The sequence below is a fragment of the Trachypithecus francoisi genome, unplaced genomic scaffold, assembly GCF_009764315.1.
Source record: "Trachypithecus francoisi isolate TF-2019V2 unplaced genomic scaffold, Tfra_2.0 Lachesis_group11, whole genome shotgun sequence".
NCBI classification, from domain to species: Eukaryota; Metazoa; Chordata; class Mammalia; order Primates; family Cercopithecidae; genus Trachypithecus; species Trachypithecus francoisi.
The window spans coordinates 20,836,142-20,858,288 of NW_022681456.1; the positions used below are offsets into that span (position 1 = coordinate 20,836,142).

The window sequence follows — 22,147 nt, forward strand, 5'->3', positions numbered from 1 at the left end:
CAATTTACATACACTTCCTCTTCCTACCTGTGAGGCATTACTATGTAGGTTTATCTTACAGATAAGGCAACTGAGTCTAGGCACCTAGTAAGCATTCAGTAAATGTTTATTGTTGAGTGAAAGAATACAGCTCAGAGAGGTTAAGTAACTTGCCTAAGGCCGTACAGCCAATAGTAGCAGCACCAGAACTTGAACCTTTGGTTCTCTGCCCAGGAGTTTGAACTCTTTACACTGCAACTTTCTGCCTTTCAAACAAAGTTGGATTAAATGATTAGAGTTGGCATCTGTGGAGTGAGTGCTCAGAGAGTAGTCATATCTAGAAATTAAGTGTAATGTTACATTTCTTCTTGTCACTCAACTGCCTGTCCTAGAGAACAGGGACTGAGTCTTGTTCACTACTGTCATCTCCAGAGCACAATAGTAGGTGCTCAATAATTGTTGGATGAATAAAATGAACAAATTAACAAATAAATGCCCAATTAACCTAATTTCTTGTCACAAAGTACAGTCAGATGAGAATGTCTCATACTCATTTGAAATAGAAGTTATAAGACTGGAAGTTAAACAGATGTTAAATCTCAGAACAGGGTTTACATTTGAAGTAATTCCGGGTTCCTCAGTGTTGTTGCAGAAACTTTGACACTGTCCAAGAAAGCAGGGCTGTAGGTCACAAACTAGATATGTGCATTGGAATGGAGCACTTTGGGGATAACACAGGCCAATTAGTAGCTGTCAACTTTCTAGTCTTCCTGGCACTGTAGGTTCAAAGTATGGTTACATCATCTAAATGAGTTTTTACTTTTGAGCTAGACAAAACAGGTCTGGAAAAAAGTTCATGTGAAATCACTTGAGGGGTCAGAGATAGCCTTGGGAAAACTAGTGCCCCCTCCCAAAGTAATGGGGAATTGAACACTGTTCTTCTGTTCTCTGAAGGCATCTGACCTTCTCCAATTATTTTTATTTTGAGTTTCTCAGCTCTTCTATTTCTGGATTTTTTTTTTTTTTTTAAACCTAGCCAGCAGGTTTTTGTGGTTCTAATGTTCCATCATTTTAAGTGCTTATCTTTGGCAGTAAAAATTAGTATGTAGCTACACATTTAACGTGAAATGATGCAAAGCTTATTCATTATGCTGAAACAGAAGGATGTTTAATATTAGAAACATGTGCCTTCATGTTTAATATACAGAATTGGTGTTTGTTTTTTCTTCCTGATGGACTTGATGCATTTCAGTTAGTCCTTCTGTGCTAAGTTAGGATCTGTCATGGGCCTTTATATTTTTTTCTTTGTTTCTCCTTCTCCCTCTTCTCAGCTTTTCCTCTTGGCTTTCTTTTGCTGTCTCTTTTTCCTTCTTTCCATATTCATTAAATAACTTTGAGTTAGGCTTTCCATTAGGTACTGGAGATATAGAGGTGAACAAGACACAGTTCTTGTCCTTTAACTAAAATTGTCTTAAATTCATTTACTAAAGAAATTTCAGAAAGTGCTGCTTCTCTAAAACTTTGTTTTTAATAAGTGTTAGATACAACACATATGCATAACAGATTCAAAGTGTTTAGTAAATACTTTTTCCTATTAAAAAATAATTTGAATTAATCCCAAGAACCTTTTCATCTGCATGGCTGTTCATATTTATTCTATTGCCCATTGTATGAACCTTTATATTTTTGCCATGTAATTTGTGTATATTATTCTTAGAGATAAATATCCATTTTATTTTGACCAGAAAGCCTAGTGAATTCTCATCTTGGACATAATGGCATTAATGATGAGCTAATAGGATTAATCAGAATTTATATGTGGCTCTAATGGAGATTTCCTCCCTTTCATGCCCAGGTGTGCCAGGTGGTGCCAATGCCAGCCAATCACCTCCCCATTGGCAGCACCATGAGCACTGTGCACCTGTCTTCAGATGGCACTTACTTCTATTGGATCTGGTCTCCTGCCAGCCTGAATGAGAAAACACCAAAGGGACATTCTGTCTTCATGGACATTTTTGAACTTGTGGTAAGTTTGAACTTTCTCGCTTGTGTCTTTGCAGAAACATTTGTTTGCTTTCTTTTTCTATTGGTGTGCAAAGGGCCTGAGAACCTTGCAGCATGTGTAGTGTGTTCAGTGTTTCCTTAAAATTGATTTTTCTCTTAGATGCCTTTGAAGGTTTCTTTGTTTGGAGTCATATGACGTAAGTAGAGCCAAACTTTCTGAAGGTTAATCTGGTGACTGGAGATAACATTATTTAATGTGTAGACAGCAGGATATTTAAGTAGAAATGCTCATAGGCTGTTGGAAATGTGGGACAACATTAGAGTAGCTAGAATGGGTCTACAGATAGAAATTGGAAGTCTCTGAGAGAGATAACAACATTGTGACACGTCATTTACCTTTTAGATATTAGCCAAATGCTCACTGAGAGCCAAGTGTGTTCTATCTAGGTGGTGGGAGGACAGAGATGGACAGGGTGGGCAGGGTTCTTGCCCAAATGTGATGTGTATTCAGGCCCCAGAGTTGGGTGGGTTGGGGTGATGGTGGTGGAGAGACATAAAGATTAACCATAGACAAGTGAGCAAATAAATGCACAAGATAATCCTAGTTAGTGAAGGAAAAGTAGTCGTATACCAGATGAAGAGGCTGGGGAGTAGGTGAGGGAAGAACATTTCAGGAAGAGGAGACCACACGTGCAAAGTGTCTGTGGCAGGAGCCAGCATGTTTTAGGAAGAAAAAGTGGGCCAGAGTGGCTGGAATGCAGAGAGAGGAGAAGGGCTTGGGGTAAGGAGCAGCTGGGAGCCACGGCACTTTAGATCCACACCATCCTGCACAGTGGCCGCTAGCCATACGTTGCTATTTAAATTTCACTTGAAGTTTAATAAAATTAAAACTGGAGTGGCTTAGCTGTATTAGCCACAGTTCAAGTGCTCAGTAGCCATATGGCTAGTGGCTTCTTCGTTGAACAGCAAAGATATAGACCATTTCCATCATGAAGAATGTTCTATTGGACAGAGCTGGTCTAGGTAAGTATTTGTAGAGACTTATAAAAGAACAAATTGCCCCAAGCCAGGTCTGTGACAAAACCTTTTTTCATGAGATAATTTATAGTCTCCTTTTGGGAAGAAATTAGCATTCCTTTAAAAAAAAAAAACAAAACACCAAAGCAATTTTCTAATAAATTTTAACAGGATTAAAATATGTTCTGGGAAACCAGTCATCCAACCCAACAGCAGACTGTCAGTCAGAAGTCTTGTAACCTTTAACTGTGCATGTTCTTTTCCTATTGAATCTCACAGTGTCCTCTAACCATTATCTTATAAAATATCCCTGCCAGAGAGAATCTTTGAATTGGTCTGCTAGAGATTGAACATGTGTTCGTAATTGTCAGAAAAGCTTTTTTTTTTTTTTTTTTAATTGGTTTTTAAACAGACTTACCAGCTGTTTAAGGAATTTTCTTTTTTTTTTTTTTTTTTTTTTTGAGACGGAGTCTCGCTCTGTCGCCTGGGCTGGAGTGCAGTGGCCGGATCTCAGCTCACTGCAAGCTCCGCCTCCCGGGTTTACGCCATTCTCCTGCCTCAGCCTCCCGAGTAGCTGGGACTACAGGCGCCCGCCACCTCGCCCGGCTAGATTTTTGTATTTTTTAGTAGAGACGGGGTTTCACCGTGTTAGCCAGGATGGTCTCGATCTCCTGACCTCGTGATCCACCCGTCTCGGCCTCCCAAAGTGCTGGGATTACAGGCTTGAGCCACCGCGCCCGGCAGGAATTTTCATTTAGGTCTTGGCTGAGCACAGTGGCTCATGCCTGTAATCCCAGTGCTTGGGAGGCTGAGATGGAAGGATCTCTTGAGCCCAGGAGTTTTAAAGAGGGAGCTGGAACTTAAAGTGGCAGTGTTTGTCTGAGATGACGGTGCTCTGGTACACCTCATCCTCCCACCTCAGCCTCCCAAGTAGCTGGGACTTAGGTGTGCATGACCACACCCAGCTAATTTTTGTGTTTTTTTGTAGAGACAGGGTTTCACCATGTTGCTTGGGCTGGCTTTGAACTCCTGAGCTCAAGTGATCAGCATGCCTCAGCCTCCCAAAGTGCTAGGATAACAGACCTGAGCCACCACACCTGGCCTCCCTCTTTCTTTTCTGATTCCACCTAGCATATTGATTTCCTTTGTTTTAGTTTGTCTTTTAGTTATGTTTGTAATTTGCAGTTAAACCTTTATTTCTTGTTCATGAACTCTAGGCAGTATCTCTTATCCCCCTACTTTAGAAGATAAGATAGAGAGTGTAGTGTCCTTTCTCATACTTCTTTGTGGAGAAAGCCAAGTATACATTTAGGGGAATACCCAGAGGAAGAGAGATGACTCACCCTACCAACCTTAGAGCATCTTAGCAACTGGGAGATCAGATGTGGTGCAGAGCCATTGTGAGACAAGGTGGTAGACAGAGTTTACATAAGGGCCTGCAGGCCCCCTTCCTGTTCACACATTTGCATTCAGATGCTGGCTGTCTGGGCCCAAGACTTAGTTATTTTCTGAAGAAACTGAATGACCCTGTTTGAAAAAGACCTCTCATACTGATGTTGGGGTCATCTAAGGGAAAATACTTGCCTCTCTGGTGAATCACCCACAAGTGATGTCTTCCAGCAAGCAAGCTTCAACCCTGTCCACAGAATTCCTGATTAGCGCTGAACTGTTAAAAAAAAAAAAGAGCAGACAAAATAAAAACCCAAACAAACAAAATTCCAAACTTTGGAGAGGTATGTGTGTGGAGGGGAGGCAAATGGGTTAAAAAAAATAGTGCTAATGATTGAAGCCAGGGGTTCAGCACATAGGAAACTCATTATTCTATTCTTTCTTCTTTTGTGTATGTTGAAAATTTTCCCTAATAAAAAGTTTTAAATTTAAACAAAAAGAGCAAACTACCAAGGATTACTAGAAAAGTGAGGAAAGCTTCTAATATGAAGGTTAAAAATGAGAAAAAGTTAAAAAACAGCTAACTGGCCTCCCGCTGCCCAAGATGCTGAAAGGAAAGAAGGCCAAGGGGAGGAAGGTGGCTCTGGCCCCTTCCTCCTGCTGTTGTGAAGAAGCGGGAGGCCAAGAAAGTGGTGAATTCCCTGTTTGAGAAAAGCCCTAAGAATTTTGGCATTGGACAGGACATTCAGCCCAAAAGAGACCTCACCTACTTTGTGAAATGGCCTGCTATGTCAGGTTGCAGCGGCAGAGAGCCATCCTCTATAAGCAGCTGAAAGTGCCTCCTGCGATTAACCAGTTCACCCAGACCCTGAACCGCCAAACAGCTACTCAGCTGCTTAAGCTGGCCCACAAGTACAGACCAGAGACAAAGCAAGAGAAGAAGCAGAGGCTGTTGGCCCGGGCTAAGAAGAGAGCTGCTGGCAAAGGGAATATCCCCACTAAGAGACCACCTGCCACCTTGGTAGAGAACAAGAAAGCTCAGCTGGTGGTGATTGCACATGCCGTGGATTCCTTCGAGCTGGTTGTCTTCTTGCTTGCCCTGTGTTGTAAAATGGGGGTCCCTTACTGCATTATCAAGGGGAAGGGAAGACTGGACCATCTAGTCCACAGGAAGACCTACACCACTGTCGCCTTCACACAGGTGAACTTGGAAGACAAAGGCGCTTTGGCTAAGCTGGTGGAAGCTATCAGGACCAATGACAACGACAGATACAATGAGATCCGCTGTCACTGGGGAGGCAGTATCTTGGGTCCCAAGTCTGTGGCTTGCATCGCCAAGCCCGAAAAGGCAAAGGCTAAAGAACTTGCCACTAAACTGGGTTAAATGCATACTGTTGAGTTTTCTGTACATAAAATTAAAATAATACAAATTTTCCTTAAAAAAAAAAAAACCAGCTAGCTGAAGAAATAGAGTAAAACTTCACATAAGCACTATCTGCTCTGTGAGATATGTGAAGATATTGTATTCATATTATAAAACAGGACAGGATGCCTCAAAAAGGAATTAGCAGGGAATGAGAAAATTAAAACTATGATTATCCAAATTTGAAAATTAGTAAAAGAGTTAAGAAATATTTCAGAAAGGACAAGTAGATAAAGAGCAGTAAATATGAAAGAAAAGATAAAAGATGTGTGGAGCCATCCATCTAAAGTCTTGCTAATAGGAGTTCCAAAAAGAACAGAAAATAAAGAGGATGACATGATCAAGAAATAATACAGGCAGGGGTCTGGGTGCGGTGGCTCACACCTGTAATCCCAACACTTTGGGAGGCTGAGGTGGGCAGATCACGAGGTCAGGAGTTTGAGACCAGCCTGGCCAACATGGTGAAACCCTGACCCTACTAAAAATACAAAAATTAGCTGGGCGTGGTGGTGGACACCTGTAAAGCCCAGCTACTAGGAGACTGAGGCAGGAGAATAGTTTGAACCTGGGAGGCTCCCCCAAGGCGGAGCTGAGATCATGCCATTGCACTCCAGCCTGGGCAACAGGGCGAGACTCCATCTCAAAAAAAAGAAGTAATATAGGCTGGGTACAGTAGTTCATGCCTATAATGCTAGTAGGGCCAAGAAGTTCAAGACCAGCCTGAGCAACATAGTGGGATGCCACCTCTACACATTTTTTTTTTAGATTATGCAGGCATGATGGCACACTACTATAGTCTTAGCTACTCAGGAGGCTGAGGCGGGAGGATTGCTTGAGCCCTGGAGGTCAAGACTGCAGTGAGCTGTGATTGCACCACTGCATTCCAGCCTGAGTGACAGAGTGAGAACCTGTCTCAGAAAGAAAAAAAAAAAAAAAGAAACAATACAGGAAAGATTTCAGACTGAAGGATGTTGGCATCTGGATTAAAAGGTATCTGACACAGTGAATGCAAAATGCCCACACCATCATGAAATTGCAGATTACCAAGCATAAAAGAGGATTCTAAAGCTTCCAGAAATTAAAAATATATATATATACAAATGTTGAACAATTCAAAAAGCACCAGGCTATCCAGTAGCATTCCTGGATGCAAAAATGGAGCAGTACTTTCAAAATTCTGAGGGAAATTGTTTTTGTTTGTTTGTTTCTTTCTTTCTTTCTTTTTTTTTTTTTTTTTGAGATGGAATCTTCTTCTGTCACTCAGGCTGGAGTGCAGTGGCATGATCTTGGCTCATTGCAACCTCCGCCTCCCAGGCTGAAGCAATTCTCCAGCTTCAGCCTCCCTAGTAGCTGGGACTACAGGCCATCATGCCCAGCTAATTTTTGTATTTTTAGCAGAGATGGGGTTTCACCATGTTGGCCAGCCTGGTCTCAAACTCCTGACCTCAAGTGATCCACCCCCTTGGCCTCCCAAAGTGCTAGAATTACAGGCGTGAGCCACTGTGCCTGGCCTTGGATCTTCCTTTTTAATGTTCAGCATCCCCTTCCTCCTGCCAGAAATTATTTTTCAACCTAGAAGTACATATTCAACCAGCGTGTCAATCAGCTATGAAGACAACATACAGATATATTTAGACATATAGTTATATAATCAAAAGCTGATACCTGCCTTGTAGGAAATAGAACAATTAAAAAACAGTCCCTGCCTGTGGCGTGAAATAAAAAGTTGGGGAGGAGGGAACCTGCTCTAGATTAAAAGAACAATTTCTGAATAATTTTCAGAGTCTGAATAAAACAAACCAATTAAAAAAATCTTTTTGGAGATAATTTGAATATGAAAGTATTAGGAATATTAGATGAAACCAAGGGGCTTAGTCTTAGTTTACTTTGTTTGTTTGTTTGTTTGTTTGTTTTTTGAGACAGAGTCTCTCTGTCACCTAGCCTAGAGTGCAGTGGCTAGATCTCGGCTCACTGCAGCCTCAGACACCTGGGCTCAAGTGAACCTCCTACCTCAGCCTCCCAAGTAGCTGGGACTACAGGCATATGCCACTATGCCTGGCTAATTTTGGCATTTTTTGTAGAGATGGTGGTGGGAGGTTTCTCCATGTTGTCCAGGCTGGTATTGAACTCTGGGCTCATTGGATCCTCCTGCCTCAGTCTCCCAAAGTGTTGGGATTACAGATGTGAGGTCCCTGCATCTGAACTTAGTCTAATTTTTAAGTATGATGGTGAAATATATAAGAAAATGTCCATATTTTTAGAGATGCTTAGTGAAGTATTCAGAATATTCAGAAATGGAATTGCGTGATGTCTGGGATACGCCTTAAAATAGTTGAGCAAAAGAAAAAAAAAATAGGAGGATAGGTTAAACAGGTGTGGCAATAGTTGAATCCGAATCATGGGTACATGGAGGTTCATTGTACTATTCTTTTTTTTTGCATATGTTTGAAGTTTTTCATCATTAAAAAACTTTTTAAGTGTCACCCAGCCACTAATTTAGCAACTTTCCTAAAATGTTAACTTGGGAAGCTAAACATAGATATCTGGCTTGCTGCCTATGGTGCTTTCACAGAATAGAACACTGTGTAGCCATTAAAAGTATACAGCAGCCGGGCACGGTTGTCATGCCTGTAACCCCAGCACTTTGTTTTTTTTTTTTTTTTTTTTTGAGATGGAGTCTCGCTGTGTCACCCAGGCTGGAGTGCAGTGGCACTATCTCGGCTCATTGCAACCTCCACCTCCCAGGTTCAAGTGATTCTCCTGCCTCAGCCTCCCGAGTAGCTGGGATTACAGGCGCCTGCCACCACACCGGCTATTTTTGTATTTTTAGTAGAGACAGAGTTTCACCATGTTGTCCAGGCTGGTCTTGAACTCCTGATCCCAGGTGATCCACCCAGCTCAACCTCCCAAAGTGCTGGGATTACAGGCATAACTCACCACACCTGGCCAATCCAAGCACATTAGGAGGCTCGAGGTGGGAGGATCGCTTGAGTCTGGGATTTTGAGACCAGCCTGGGTAACATGCAGCATAGTGAGACCTCATCTCTTAAGACAAAAAATAATAATAATTAATATAATTTTTTAAAAATTAAAAAAAGTACGAGGCAGATCTACCTAGAATGAAGTAGATTACTTTCCATAAGATATTGTTTAGTACAGAAAGCTAGGCTCAGAACACTGTGTGTATTCACTACCCGCTGTGTAATAAAAGTGGCTAGGGGACAGAATGTTTCTGCAATTGTCTTTCTTCTGTGTTAACAACTTTTCCTCTCTCAGTGGATTGTCCACCACAGCATACAGATACGTTAGAGTATATCCCATCTTGAGAAAACAAAGCCAACTCTCCTGATTCCTGCCTACCTCCAGGCACTCTGTTTTTTTGGCTCCCCATTATAGTGAAACTCTTGAAATCATTTATTTTCATTGTCATTGCCTCCTCTCCTTCCATTTTCTCTTGAACCCATCGCTCTTGATGCATCCTCATCATGCCACCAAACAGTGGCTTCCACATTGCTGAATTCAGTGGTCCACTATTATTTGACATGGTTCATCACTTCTCCATTCTTGAAACTGTTTTCACTCGGCTGTGGACACCCCATGATACTTCTACTTGCTGATTGTTCCTTCTGAGTCTTATCTCTAGGACCTCTTCTCTCTGCTCTGTCTGCTTCTGTCAACTGTCTTAACTTCTTAGTTGATCTCCTCTTGTTTTGTGGCCTCAAACACCTGTATATGTTGATGATGCTCAAATTTTCTTCTCAGCCAAAACCTGCTACCAAAACTCTAGGTGCATATTGATGTGGCTGTTTGCTTGCATGTGCACAGAATATTAGACTTCTCCAGTTGGAAATCTTATGGTCACCTCAAGCTAAATATGCCCCCAGTTAAACTCCTGAGGTTAGTTCAGATTTGCTCCTTCCAAAATCTTTCCCATTTCAGATAATGGCATGTGTCTTTCCAGTGCTCGCCAGAGACCTTTGGTGTCACTCTGGACTCTGCCTTCTCCCCCTACCCCTGCCAAATTCCATATCTAGTCAGCAAATACTGTCTGCTCTATCTTCAAAATGTATCCCATCCCATTACTTCTATAGAGGTGCTGAATGATTGGGCCCCCACTGCACCTACACCCTCTGTACTGCCATCCACTGCACCTACCACCTGTTGCACCTACACCCTCTGCACCTACATGCACTGCACCTACACCTTCTGCACTTCCCACTTGCTGCACTTATACCCTCTGCACCTACATCCACTGCACCTACACCTTCTGCACTTCCCACTTGCTGCACTTATACCCTCTGCACCTACATCCACTGCACCTACACCCTCTGCATCTACATTCACTGCACCTACACCTTCTGCACTTACACCCTCTGCACCTACATCTATAGCACCTGTACCCTTTGCACCTACATCCATACACCTACACCCTCTGCACCTACACCATCTGCACCTATATCCACTGCACCTACACCATCTGCACCTACACCATCTGCACCTACATCCACTGTACCTACACCTTCTGCACCTACATCCACTGCACCTACACCCTCTGCACCTACACCATCTGCACCTATATCCACTGCACCTACACCATCTGCACCTACATCCACTGTACCTACACCTTCTGCACCTACACCTACACCATCTGCACCTACATCCACTGTACCTACACCTTCTGCACCTACATCCACTGCACCTACACCCTCTGCACCTACACCATCTGCACCTACATCCACTGCACCTACACCCTCTGCACCTACACCATCTGCACCTACATCCATTGCACCTATACCCTCTGCACCTACATCCACTGCACCTACACCCTCTGTAGTTACCACTTGCTGCACCTACACCCTCTGCACCTACACCATCTGCATCTACACCATCTGCACCTACATCCACTGCACCCATACCCTCTACACCTACACCATCTGCACCTACATCCACTGCACCTATACCCTCTGCACCTATATCCACTACACCTACACCCTCTGCAGTTACCACTTGCTGCACGTACACCCTCTGCACCTACACCGTCTGCATCTACACCATCTGCACCTACATGCACTGCACCCATACCCTCTGCACCTACACCATCTGCACCTATATCCACTGCACCTACACCCTCTGCAGTTACCACTTGCTGCACCTACACCCTCTGCACCTACACCATCTGCATCTACACCATCTGCACCTACATCTGCTGCACCCATATCCTCTGCACCTACGCCATCTGCACCTACATCCACTGCACCTACACCTTCTGCACCTATATCCACTGCACCTACACCATCTGCACCTACATCCACTGCACCTACACTCTCTGCACCTACACCTTCTGCACCTACATCCATTGCACCTACGTCCTGTGCACCTATACCGTTTGCACCTATACCATCTGCACCTACATCCACTGTACCCACACCCTCTGCACCTACACCCTCTGCACCTACACCATCTGCACCTACATCCACTGCACCTATACCCTCTGCACCTACATCCACTGCACCTACACCCTCTGCACTTACCACTTGCTGTACCTATACCCACTGCACCTACATCCACTGTACCTACACCCTCTATACCTACATCTACTGCACCTACACCCTCTGCACCTACCACCTGCTGCACCTACACCCTCTGCACCTACCATACCTTCTTGTTCATGCCACTTAGCCATGCTTCCTCCATGTTACTCACACACACCAAGTATGTTCCTCCTCTGTCCCCTTGTGCTGGAATATTGGACTATAGATAACCACATGGCTGTTTCTCTCACTTTTTAAATGTCTCTGCTCAAATATCACCTTATCAGGCCAGGCCAGGCACAGTGGCTCACACCTGTAATTCCAGCACTTTGGGAGGCCAAGGTGGGAGGATAGCTTGAGGCCCAAGGATTTGAGACCAGCTTAGGCAACAAAGTGAGACCACATCACTACAAATATATATATATATTATATTTTTTTTTTAACTTAATGGTGCACATCCGTAGTCCCAGCTATTTGGAGAGATAAGGTGGGACGATTGCTTGAGCCCAGGAGTTTAAGGCTGCAGAGAATACAATCACACCACTGCACACAGCCTGGGCAGTGCAGTGAGACAGACCCTGTCTCAAAAAAAAAAGAAAAAGAGGGCCGGGTACAGTGGCTCATGCCTATAATCTCAGCATTTTGGGAGGCTAAAACAGGAAGATCACTTGAAGCCAGGAGTTCAAGACCAGCCTGGGCAACAAAGTGAGGCCCTGTCTCTATTTAAAAAAAAAAAAAAAATTACCATTAGCCAGTTGCTAAGGTAGAAGGATCACTTCAGTCCAGGAGTCCAAGGCTCTAGTGAGCTAGGATTACACCACTGCATTCCAGCCTGCGTAACAGAGCAAGACCCTATCTCTCAAAAAAAAAAAAAAAAAAAAAAAATCACCTTACCAGAAAGACTTTTCTGTACGAAATATTTCATGTAAAACAAAAGACCATTCTATATGAAATATTTTGTATAAAATAAAATCCTCCCTATCCTCTTTGCCCTGCTTTAGTTTTCTTCTTACTACTCATTTATTTGCTTATTTATTGACTGTCTCCCCTGCTTAGAATGTCAGCTCCAGCACGGAAGGGATTTTTGTTTCTCTCTCTCTCTCTCTCTCTCTTTTTTTTTTGAGACGGGATTTCGCTGTTGCCCCAGCTAGCCTTGAACTCCTGGACTCAAGTAGTCCGGCCTGCCTTGGCTTCCCAAAGTGCTGTGGCTGTAGATATGAGCCACCGTGCCCTCCGGTGCTAGAATAGTACCCAGCACACAGTAGATGCTTATTAAATATTTGCTAAATGAATGAATGGATGAAACATCACAAGAGACTGGAGGCATTGGTTTCCCTGGGGAAGGGAACTGGTTGGGGCAAGACTTACTTTCCACCATTGATCTTTTCATAGGTTTTTAAAGTTTAACAATGGGCTATTTCGAAAAATTCACTTTTAAAAAAGGAATTTTTTATAAAAAGGAGAACTTGTTTAACAGCATTGAATTCTGCTGGAGAAGTCAAAGTCAGACTGAAAGAGGCCTTTTGAATTATAATATGGAGGCTGTTGCAGTGCTACCAAGAGCTGTTTTGGGGAATAATAGGAGTGGCAACCAGATGGAATTGGTTGAGGGTAAGGTAGGGAGGATAAGATGGAGAACAATAGATCTTTCTCTCCAGGGGTTTGATGTGAAAACAGGAGAGAAATTGGAAGGGGATGATGGAATGGACTGTGGGAACATTGAAATATTTTAATCTCATTTTTAAAAATTTAAGTTATTGAATAGATTTTAAAAAGTCACCTGTTTCTAAATTCACAAATGGTAGGGCTTAGCCATAGACCTCCTGTGATTTGCTGGGCCAAACCAGGCAAAAAACTTAATGAAAATGCTTTAGATGAAATGTTTCGTAGAGTTCTAGCCCTGAAATTGTCTACTGAGTTATGATTAATCTTGGTTTCTAAATAATATAGATACTTGTCACATAGATGTGGCTAATAATAATTACTGGAAGGAATTAGATTTGCTGGGAATTATGATTTCACTCCGATACTTAGGAGTACTGATAAGTGCTCACTTCAGCAGCACAGACATCAAAATTGGAAAGATACAGAAAAGATTAGCATGGCCTGTAAGAAAAGAAAAAAGAAGACCAGTCTGAGCAACAAAGTGAGACCTCATCTCTCCAAAAAATAAAAAGAAAATTAGCCAGGTGTGGTGGTGCACGACTATAGTCCCAGCTACTTAGGGGGCTGAGGCAGGGGGATTGCTTGAGCCCAGAAGGTCAAGACTGTAGTGAGCTATGATTGCACCACTGCACTCCAGCCTGGGTGACAGAGTGAGACCCTGTCTCCCCACCACCACAAAAAAAAAGAAAGAAAACTAAGTACTGATAACTTTCTCTTCAAGCTTAGTAATAGCTATGTTGTTTTAATTAAAAATATTTTTAACATGATATTCACGTAGTTATACAATTCAGAAGGTACAAAAGTCTGTCACCTAGTCTGCTTCCTAGCCCAGTTTCCCTCCTCAGAGGCAAGTGAGGTTGGCATTTTCTTCTATATCCTTCCACAGACTGAGCACATACAAACAAATGCATGTGTATATTTTGTTTTTCCTTTTCTGTTTTGTACACAAATGGTGATTTATTATACACATTCTTCTGTACCTTGCTCTATTATTGAAGTAAAATTCTACTTTAAAGCAAGATGGATGGATTGATTGATTTTGAGATAGAATCTTGTTCTGTCACCCAGGCTGGAGTACAGTGGCACGATCTCAGCCCACTGCAATCTCTGTCTCCCAGGTTCAATAAATCCTCCTGCCTCAGCCTCCTGAGTAGCTGAGATTACAGGCGCAAGCCACCACCACCACGCCCAGCTAATTTTTTTTTTTTTGAGACGGAGTCTTGCTCTGTTGCCCAGGCTGGAGTGCAATGGTGTGATCTCGGTTCACCACAACCTCTGCCTCCCTGGTTCAAGTGATTCTCCTGCCTCAGCCTCCTGAGTAGCTGGGATTACAGATGCCACCACCAAGCCCAGCTAATTTTTGTATTTTTAATAGAGACAGGGTTTCACCATGTTTGTCAGGCTGGTCTCGAACTCCTGACCTCAAGTGATCCACCTGCCCCAGCCTCCCAAAGTGCTGGGATTATAGGCGTGAGTCACTGCGCCTGGCCCTCATTGGATATTTGAATCCCCTCAATAATATCCCTCATGAAAGATTTTTTTAATTTTTTTATTTTTTACACGGAGTTTCGCATTGTTGGCCGGGCTGGAGTGCATTGGTGCGATCTCGGCTCACTGCAACCTCTGCCTCCTGGGTTCAAACAATTCTCCTGCCTCAGCCTCCCTAGTAGCTGGGATTACAGGTGCCCACCACCACCCTTGGCTAATTTTTTATATTTTTAGTAGAGACGGGGTTTCACTATGTTGGCCAGGCTGGTCTCAAACTCCTGACCTTGTGATCTGCCCGCCTCGGTCTCCCAAAGTGCTGGGATTACAGGTGTGAGCCCCCGCGCCTGGCCAAAAGATTTTTTCCTGGCATTTTTATTTTGTGGCATGCTAGTGATCCTAATCCACTGTATACAAATGGAAGCTTCTCATCCAGCCTTACTGATGTGAGTTCTGGGCACTTCATGCAGTAGCCTCAAGTTTAAGTAGCTATGTCTTCACATATTCATTCATCTCCTACATTACAAAGGGCCTTCTACATGCCAGGTAGTATCCTAGGAGCTGGGATACAGTATAGAAAAGACAGTGAGATATCTGTCCTCATGGAGCTTACATTCTAGTGGAGGAGACAGAAGCACAGTTTCAAGCAGTGGTAACTATTAAAAAGGAAGATGAAGTAAAGCAATAAAAAAATGGTTTAGTGTGTGTTTGGTATGGGACTATTCTAGGTAATGATCAGGGGAGCCTCTCTAAGGAGGTGGTATTTGTATTGACACCTGAATAAAATAAAGGAATGAGCCATGTAAAGATCTGGCAGAAGAGCATTACAGACAGGAAATGGCATGTGCAGAGGCCCCTGAGATAGGCATGAGGTTGGCATGTTGAGGAAGAACAAGAAGTTTGTGTGTCTTAAGTGGAGTGACGAGAGTGAGTAAAGACAGATGAAGTTGGAGAGGTAGCCAGGGCCATATCTTATAGGGCCTTGCAAGGTATTGGGATTTTATTCTAAGTGATATGGGAGACTCTTGGAAAGTGTTGAGCAGGAAGGTGATAGGATCTTGTTTTAAAGGTTCATTGTAGGTTTGGGATAAAGAATAAAGCCAGAAGAGACTTAAAGAGACAAACCAAATGTATATAATGTCTGGGTTGTATCTTGTTTGGTTCCTGAATCAAACAAACCAACTGCCAACTGTAAAAAGTATTTTTTTTCCTTTTTTCTTTTTTTTTTTTTTTGACATGGAGTGTCGCTCTGTCGCCCAGGCGGGAGTGCAGTGCCACAATCTCGGCTCACTGCAAGCTCAGCCTCCCGGGTTCACGCCGTTCTCCTGCCTCAGCCTCCCAAGTAGCTGGGACTACAGGCGCCCACCACCACGCCTGGCTAATTTTTTGTATTTTTAGTAGAGACGGCGTTTCACTGTGTTAGCCAGGATGGTCTCTATTTCCTGACCTCATGATCTGCCCACCTCACCCTCCCAAAGTGCTGCAGGCGTGAGCCACCATGCCCGGCTCTTTTTTCTTTTTTTTAAAGATAGGGTCTCACTCTGTTGCCTAGGTTGTCCTTGAACTCCTGGGCTCAAGTGACCCTCCCACCTCAGCCTCCCAAAGTGCTAGGATTACAGACTTGAGCCACTGCACCTGGCCTGTAAAAAGTATTTTTGAGAAAATTGGGGAAATTGAATTATGGACTCAATATTAGATGATGTCAAGAATTATTGCTAATAATACGTGTGATTACATTGTAGTTATTAAAGAAAATGTCTATATTTTATAGTGATATACACTGAAATAGGTGGGGTGAAATGACAAGGCCTGGGAGAGATGAAGCAAATATGTCAAAATCTTGATAACTGTTGTATCTAGAGTGGATATTACTTGTTAGATAATATCTAAGCAGATATTACTAGTTCTTTTTGTGTATATTTTAGTATTAAGAAAAATTTTGTAATGAAACATTTTTTAAAAGAATGCACCTTGCGAGAAGGGGGCAAGAATGGGATTAGTAGGAAGCTATTGCCACAGACCAGGTGAAAGATAATAATGTGTTGGACTGAAGGTGAAGTAATGATGGAGGTGGTAAAAAGTGAACAGATTCAGGATATATTCTTTTAAAAATTGGTGACAAATCCTTTTATTGATCCCAGTGGTATCATGCAGCCTCCAAAACTATCTGTGATTTCTTTTTTTTTTTTGAGACAGAATTTCGCTCCTGTTGCTCAGGCTGGAGTGCAATGGTAAGATCTTGGCTCACCACAACCTCCACCTCCCGGGTTCAAGTGATTCCCCTGCCTCAGCCTCCTGAGTAGCTGGAACTACAGGCATGCGCCACCATGCCCAGCTAATTTTTGTATTTTTGGTAGAGACAGGGTTTCACCATGTTGGTCAGGCTAGTCTCAAACTCCCGACTTCATGTGATCTGTCCTCCTCAGCCTCCCAAAATGTTATGATTACAGGTGTGAGCCACCGTGTCCAGCCTGATTTCTTTATTATATTTTATTATTATTATTATTATTTGAGACAGAGTGTTGCTCTTTTGCCCAGGCTGGAGTGGAATGGTGTGATCACAGTTCACTGCAGCCTAGAACCTTGCAGGCTCAAGCAATCTTCTCACCTCCGCCTCCCTCACAGCTGGGACCACCGCACCCACCACCATGCCCAGCTAATTAAAAAAATTATTTTCTAGAGCCTATGACTGATTGATTGATGTTTTTTTTGAGACTAGCTCTCACTCTGTCACTCAGGCTGGAGTTCAGTGGTGTGATGATGGCTTACTGTAGCCTCAGCCTCCTGGGCTCAAGTGTTCCTCTCACTTAGCCTCCCAGGTAGCTGGGACCACAGGCACACACCACCTTGCTGGGCTAATTTTGGTATTTTTTGTAGAGATGGGGTTTCACCATGTTGCCCAGGTTGGTCTCAAACTCCTGAGCTCAAGCAATCCACCAGCCTCAGCCTCTCAAAGTGCTGGGATTAAGAGCGTGAGCCACTGTGCCCGGCCTGATTTCTTTAAATGCTAGAACTTAAAACGTTAACTGATTATCCCCTTAAAAAGAAAGAATAGGCCGGGTGTGGTGGCTCATGCCTATAATCCCAGCACTTTGGAAGGGCGAGGTGGGAGGATTACCTGAGGTCAGGAGTTCAAGACCAGCCTGGCCAACATGATGAAACCCTGTCTCCACTGAAAATACAAAAATTAACCAGGCATGTTGGCACATGCCTGTATTCACACCTATTCAGGAGGCTGAGGCAGGAGAACTGCTTGAGCCCAGGAGACGGAGGTTGCAGTGAGCTGAGATCGTGCCACTGCACTCCAGCCTGGCCGACAGAGTGAGACTGTCTCAAAAAACAAAAACAAAGCAAAAGCAAAGAATAATAGTAGCTTTTCTTATTTATAGTTTTCTTTCTTTCCCCCACCAAGATTTCCAAGAGTAACCATAAATTAGTTTTATCATTAGAAAAAAAAAACCTAAACATTAAAAAAATTCTTGGAACACCATCTGTATTCCTCCATAATGTCACTTTTTCATAAAACAATCAGCTGAGTTTAATCTATTACACCAAATAGATCTCTTGGTACCTAAGACTCAGGGAAAACTAATGGATTGAAATGGCTAAGATCAGAGAGCAGAATCTAACTAGCCATGCTTACCTCTCAAAATGATATCTTGTTAACTAAGCATGGAATTAGATAACTAATTGTTATAAAAGACAGACTATAGAAATATATTTAGGCCAGCCTGGGCAATATAGTGAGACCCCATTTCTAAAAAAAAAATTTTTTTTAATTAGCCAGGTGTGGAGGTTCACACCTATAGTCTCAGCTACTAAGTAGCATGAGGTGGGAGGATAACTTGAGCCCTGGAGATCAAGGCTGCAATGAGCCATGACCATGCCACTGCACTCCAGCTTGGGTGACACGCCAAGATCCTGTCTCAAGAAGAAAAGAAAAAGAAGAGAAGAGAAGACATGTATTTAGGAATATGATGTAACAAAATGGAATGTTGAGATTATCCTGCTTAACTAACAAACTATTATTAATATAAAATGACCTCTAACATTTGGATCACAGAATTTCTCTAACTTTTATGGTATTTCAGTTATCTACTTGTACTCAATGAACAATCCCTAAGCTAAGTAACTTCAAGCAACAGTGATTTATAGGTTGATGGGGCTCAGCTGGGTGGTTCTTCTGCTCTGCGTGGTGAAGCTGAAGTCACATCTGCAGCCTCATTCAACTGGGAGCTTAGCTTGGGCTGTGCCGTTGAAGATGGCCTCTCATCCTCTAGGGCCTCTCTCCACTTGGCACCCAATATTCAGTAATCTATGCTGAAGCTCTTGACATCATGGAGGCTGGTTTTCAGGAAGGAGCTTTTCAAGAGGACAAGTGGGTATCAAGCCTCTGCTTGTATCATGCTTTCTTTTTTTGATACATTGTGTCTCTCTGTGGCCCAGGCTGGAGTGTAGTGGTGCTACTGTCTTGTCTCAGTCACTACAAATTCCCTGCTCTGGGCTCAAGCCTTCCTCCCACCTCAGCCCCCTGAGTAGCTGGGACTACAGGCTCATGCCACTATGCCCAGCTAATTTTTGTATTTTTTGTGTAGACTGAGTTTTGCCACGTTGCCCAGGCTGATCTTGAACTCTTAGGCTCAAGCAATCCACCTGCCTCAACTTCCCAAAGTGCTGGGATTACAGGCATGAGCCGTCGCCCCCTGCTGCATCTTTTTTTTTTTTTTTTTTGAGACAGAGTCTTGCTCTGTCACCCAGGCTGGAGTGCAGTGGTGTGATCTCAGCTCACTGCAGCATTTGCCTCCTGGGTTCAAGTGGTTCTCCTGCCTTGGTAACTAGAATTGCAGGTGCAAACCACCACACCTAGCTAATTTTGTATTTTTGGTAGAGATGGGGTTTCACCATATTGGCCAGGCTGGTCTCAAACTCCTGGCCTCAAGTGCTCCACCTGCTTTGACCTCCCAAAGTGCTCGGATTATAGGCATGAGCCATCGTGCCTGGCCAGCAACTTGCTTTCTAATGTGGGAAAAAAAAAAAAAAAAAGGCATGTGACCAAGTCCAGATTCAGTGTGGGACGGGGACTATACAAGGGCATGAATACAAGGGTGCATCATTCATTAGGGGCCACCAATGTGACAGTCTACCCACATGGAGCAACAGGCCTTCTGAAACTCTAGACACAGAATTCTGGCCTTTAAGACTACAAAATAGCTGAGGCATGGAATCTTTCTGCCTGATTTGGCTACTTCTACTCTGGATGCATTCCTGCTTGAGAATCTTCTATAACTCTTTTTTTCTTTTTTTAGAGAATGGGGTCTCACTGTGGTCTCTAACTCCTGGGCTCAAGCTGTTCTCCTGCTTCTGCCTCTCTACCTACTGGGATTACAAGTGTGAGCCACTGCACCCGGCCTATAACTCTTTTTTACCTTTTCAAGCCTCTTTTGAAAAAATATCCTCACATCTGTTTTGTTCTGAGTGGTCTTTTGCTCCCTGCATTTATACAGTTTGTACTCTGTATAAACTGCAGTTTTTAAAGTGGTTAGATTTAGTGACAATTTTACTGCTATTTTTCTCTCCTCATGTAACTTCCTAAAGATATTGTCAGTGTAGTAATGGACACACTAGGTGTCTTTCCCCCCTTCTCCCTAAGGGCTTATTATTTCCTTCCAGTTATGATCCAGATTACTAAGCTACCCTTCCTTCATTCTGTATTAATTGAGGGCCTATACTATATTGCCATATCTGGGTAGCCCAGTAAATAAGCTTTTGTTTTCATGGAGCTTGTATTAGAGTATGGGAAGTGGGACAGTACAGAAGTAAACAACAAGAATGAAATAATTTCAGCTAGTGATAAATGCTGGGGAGAAAATTAAACAGGATAATGTGAGAGGGAGTGCCCGGGGTAGAGATGGGGATCTCCTTTAGCTTGCAGGGTACATAAGGCCTTTCTAAGGAAAGACATTTGAGCTGAGACCTGAATGATAAGAAGCCATCCATCCTGACAGGGTGACCAACTATCCCAGTTTGCTTGAGACTGAGGGATTGCTCAGGACATGGAACTTTTGGTGCTGAAACCTGCAGTTCCAGGCAAACTGCAACAGATGGGTAGCACAAGAAGAGGGAATAGCAAGTACCAAGGCCCGGCATTAGGAGGAAGCATGGTATTTTGGAGGTGTGACAGAAGGCGAGTATGGCTAAAAATGTGGTGAGAAAGGGTTGAGTTGAGGCAGATGTTGCTGAGGAGGTCAGCAGACATTGGCCCTTGTGAAGCCCTGTCAGTAATTTGAATTTTATCATAAGTGTGTTGGAAAACCACTGCAGGGTTTTAAATGAGGGAAGACATGGTTTTACTTTTTTTTTTGGTGGGGTGGGGTGGGATAGGATCTCCCTCTGTTGCCCAGGCTGGAGTGCAGTGGTGCAATCATGGTTCACTGCAGCCTCGACTTCCTGGGCTCAGGCGATCCTCCTGCCTCAGCCTCCCTTGCAGCAGGGACTACAGGCATGTGCCACTGCCTTTGGATGATTTTTTGTGTGTGTGTATGTGTGTGTGTGTGTTTGAGATGGGCTGGTCTCAAACTATGTTGCCCAGGCTGGTCTCGAACTCCTGGGCTTAAGTGATCTTCGCTTCTTGGCCTCCCAAAGTGCTGGGATTACAAGTGTGAGCCACTGTGCCTGGCTTTATTTACATTTTTAAATGATCACTGGCTATGCAGAGAGTAAACCATTGGGGTGCCCGTGGAAGTGGGAAGACAGGTTGGGAGACTGGTCTAATCATCTCTCTTGAGATGATATTGACTTGGACCAGAGTGGTTGCCAGGAAGGAACCTGGGCTGCTTCTCACTCCTCCCAGCTCTTCCTCTCCTTCCTAAATCAGCAGCTTCTTACTCTGAAGAGTGTCTTTGCTGAAGTAGGGATTTCCAGCAGATTTACCATTTTGTAGCAAACCTCAGCCTACTTGTATCACACAGGTGCTTTATCAGTTTTTCTTTGCAGTATTTTCAAAGTACTCAAATACAATAATATAGCGTTTTGTTTGTTTTTAAGATATCTATTGATTTTCTCATAGGGCCAGATTGGGTAATGCTTTTGAATGCCAAGCTTAAAGGGATTGATTTTTATCTTGGATGCTTTTGAAGGAGTATATTTAGAATTGCACGACATAAATAGAGCTATGCTTGCTAAAAGTTAAATCTAGTAGGAAAGTTGGGGTAAGACAATGAAGTAAGAGGTGGATGTGCTGAATTTTAGGTGACAGGAGGCTGTTCAAGTAGAAATGTCAGTGGGGAGGGTGAGGGGCAGTTAGAAAAGTAGAATTAGATCTTAGTAGCAAGGATGGGTCTGTAAATAGAAATGTGGGAGTCACCATAGAGAGTCGGAGTTGGATTTGGGGGAGGGCCCTGATCTGTTTATTCAGCAACCAATTGAGTATTCATTGAATGCCTCCTAAGTGCTGGGGATGTTAAGGTGAACAAGGCAGGCGGATCACTGTTCTCGGGAAGTTGGCATCCATTGGGGCGTGTTAAAGTAGAAGGGCAAACAATAAATGACTTCATGAGTAAAATAATTTCAGAGAGTAGTAAATGCTGTGTAGATAATGAAAGAGCATGATGTGCTGTGGCTTGGGGATGCTGGGGAAGAATCTTTTTTAGATTGG

At 43.3% G+C, this 22,147-nt stretch overlaps 1 protein-coding gene across 9 annotated transcripts in view; it reads left to right on the plus strand.

The window, feature by feature from the left end:
* The window catches only part of HECTD4 (HECT domain E3 ubiquitin protein ligase 4), a 230,032-nt gene that overhangs the window by 77,033 nt on the left and 130,852 nt on the right, over positions 1-22,147 (plus strand). For all 9 annotated transcript variants that reach the window (XM_033220529.1, XM_033220530.1, XM_033220532.1 and 6 more), the window contains exon 7: positions 1,835-2,005. In XM_033220529.1, coding sequence (XP_033076420.1) covers positions 1,835-2,005 — 171 coding nt within the window. The remainder of the gene's footprint in view (positions 1-1,834; positions 2,006-22,147) is intronic.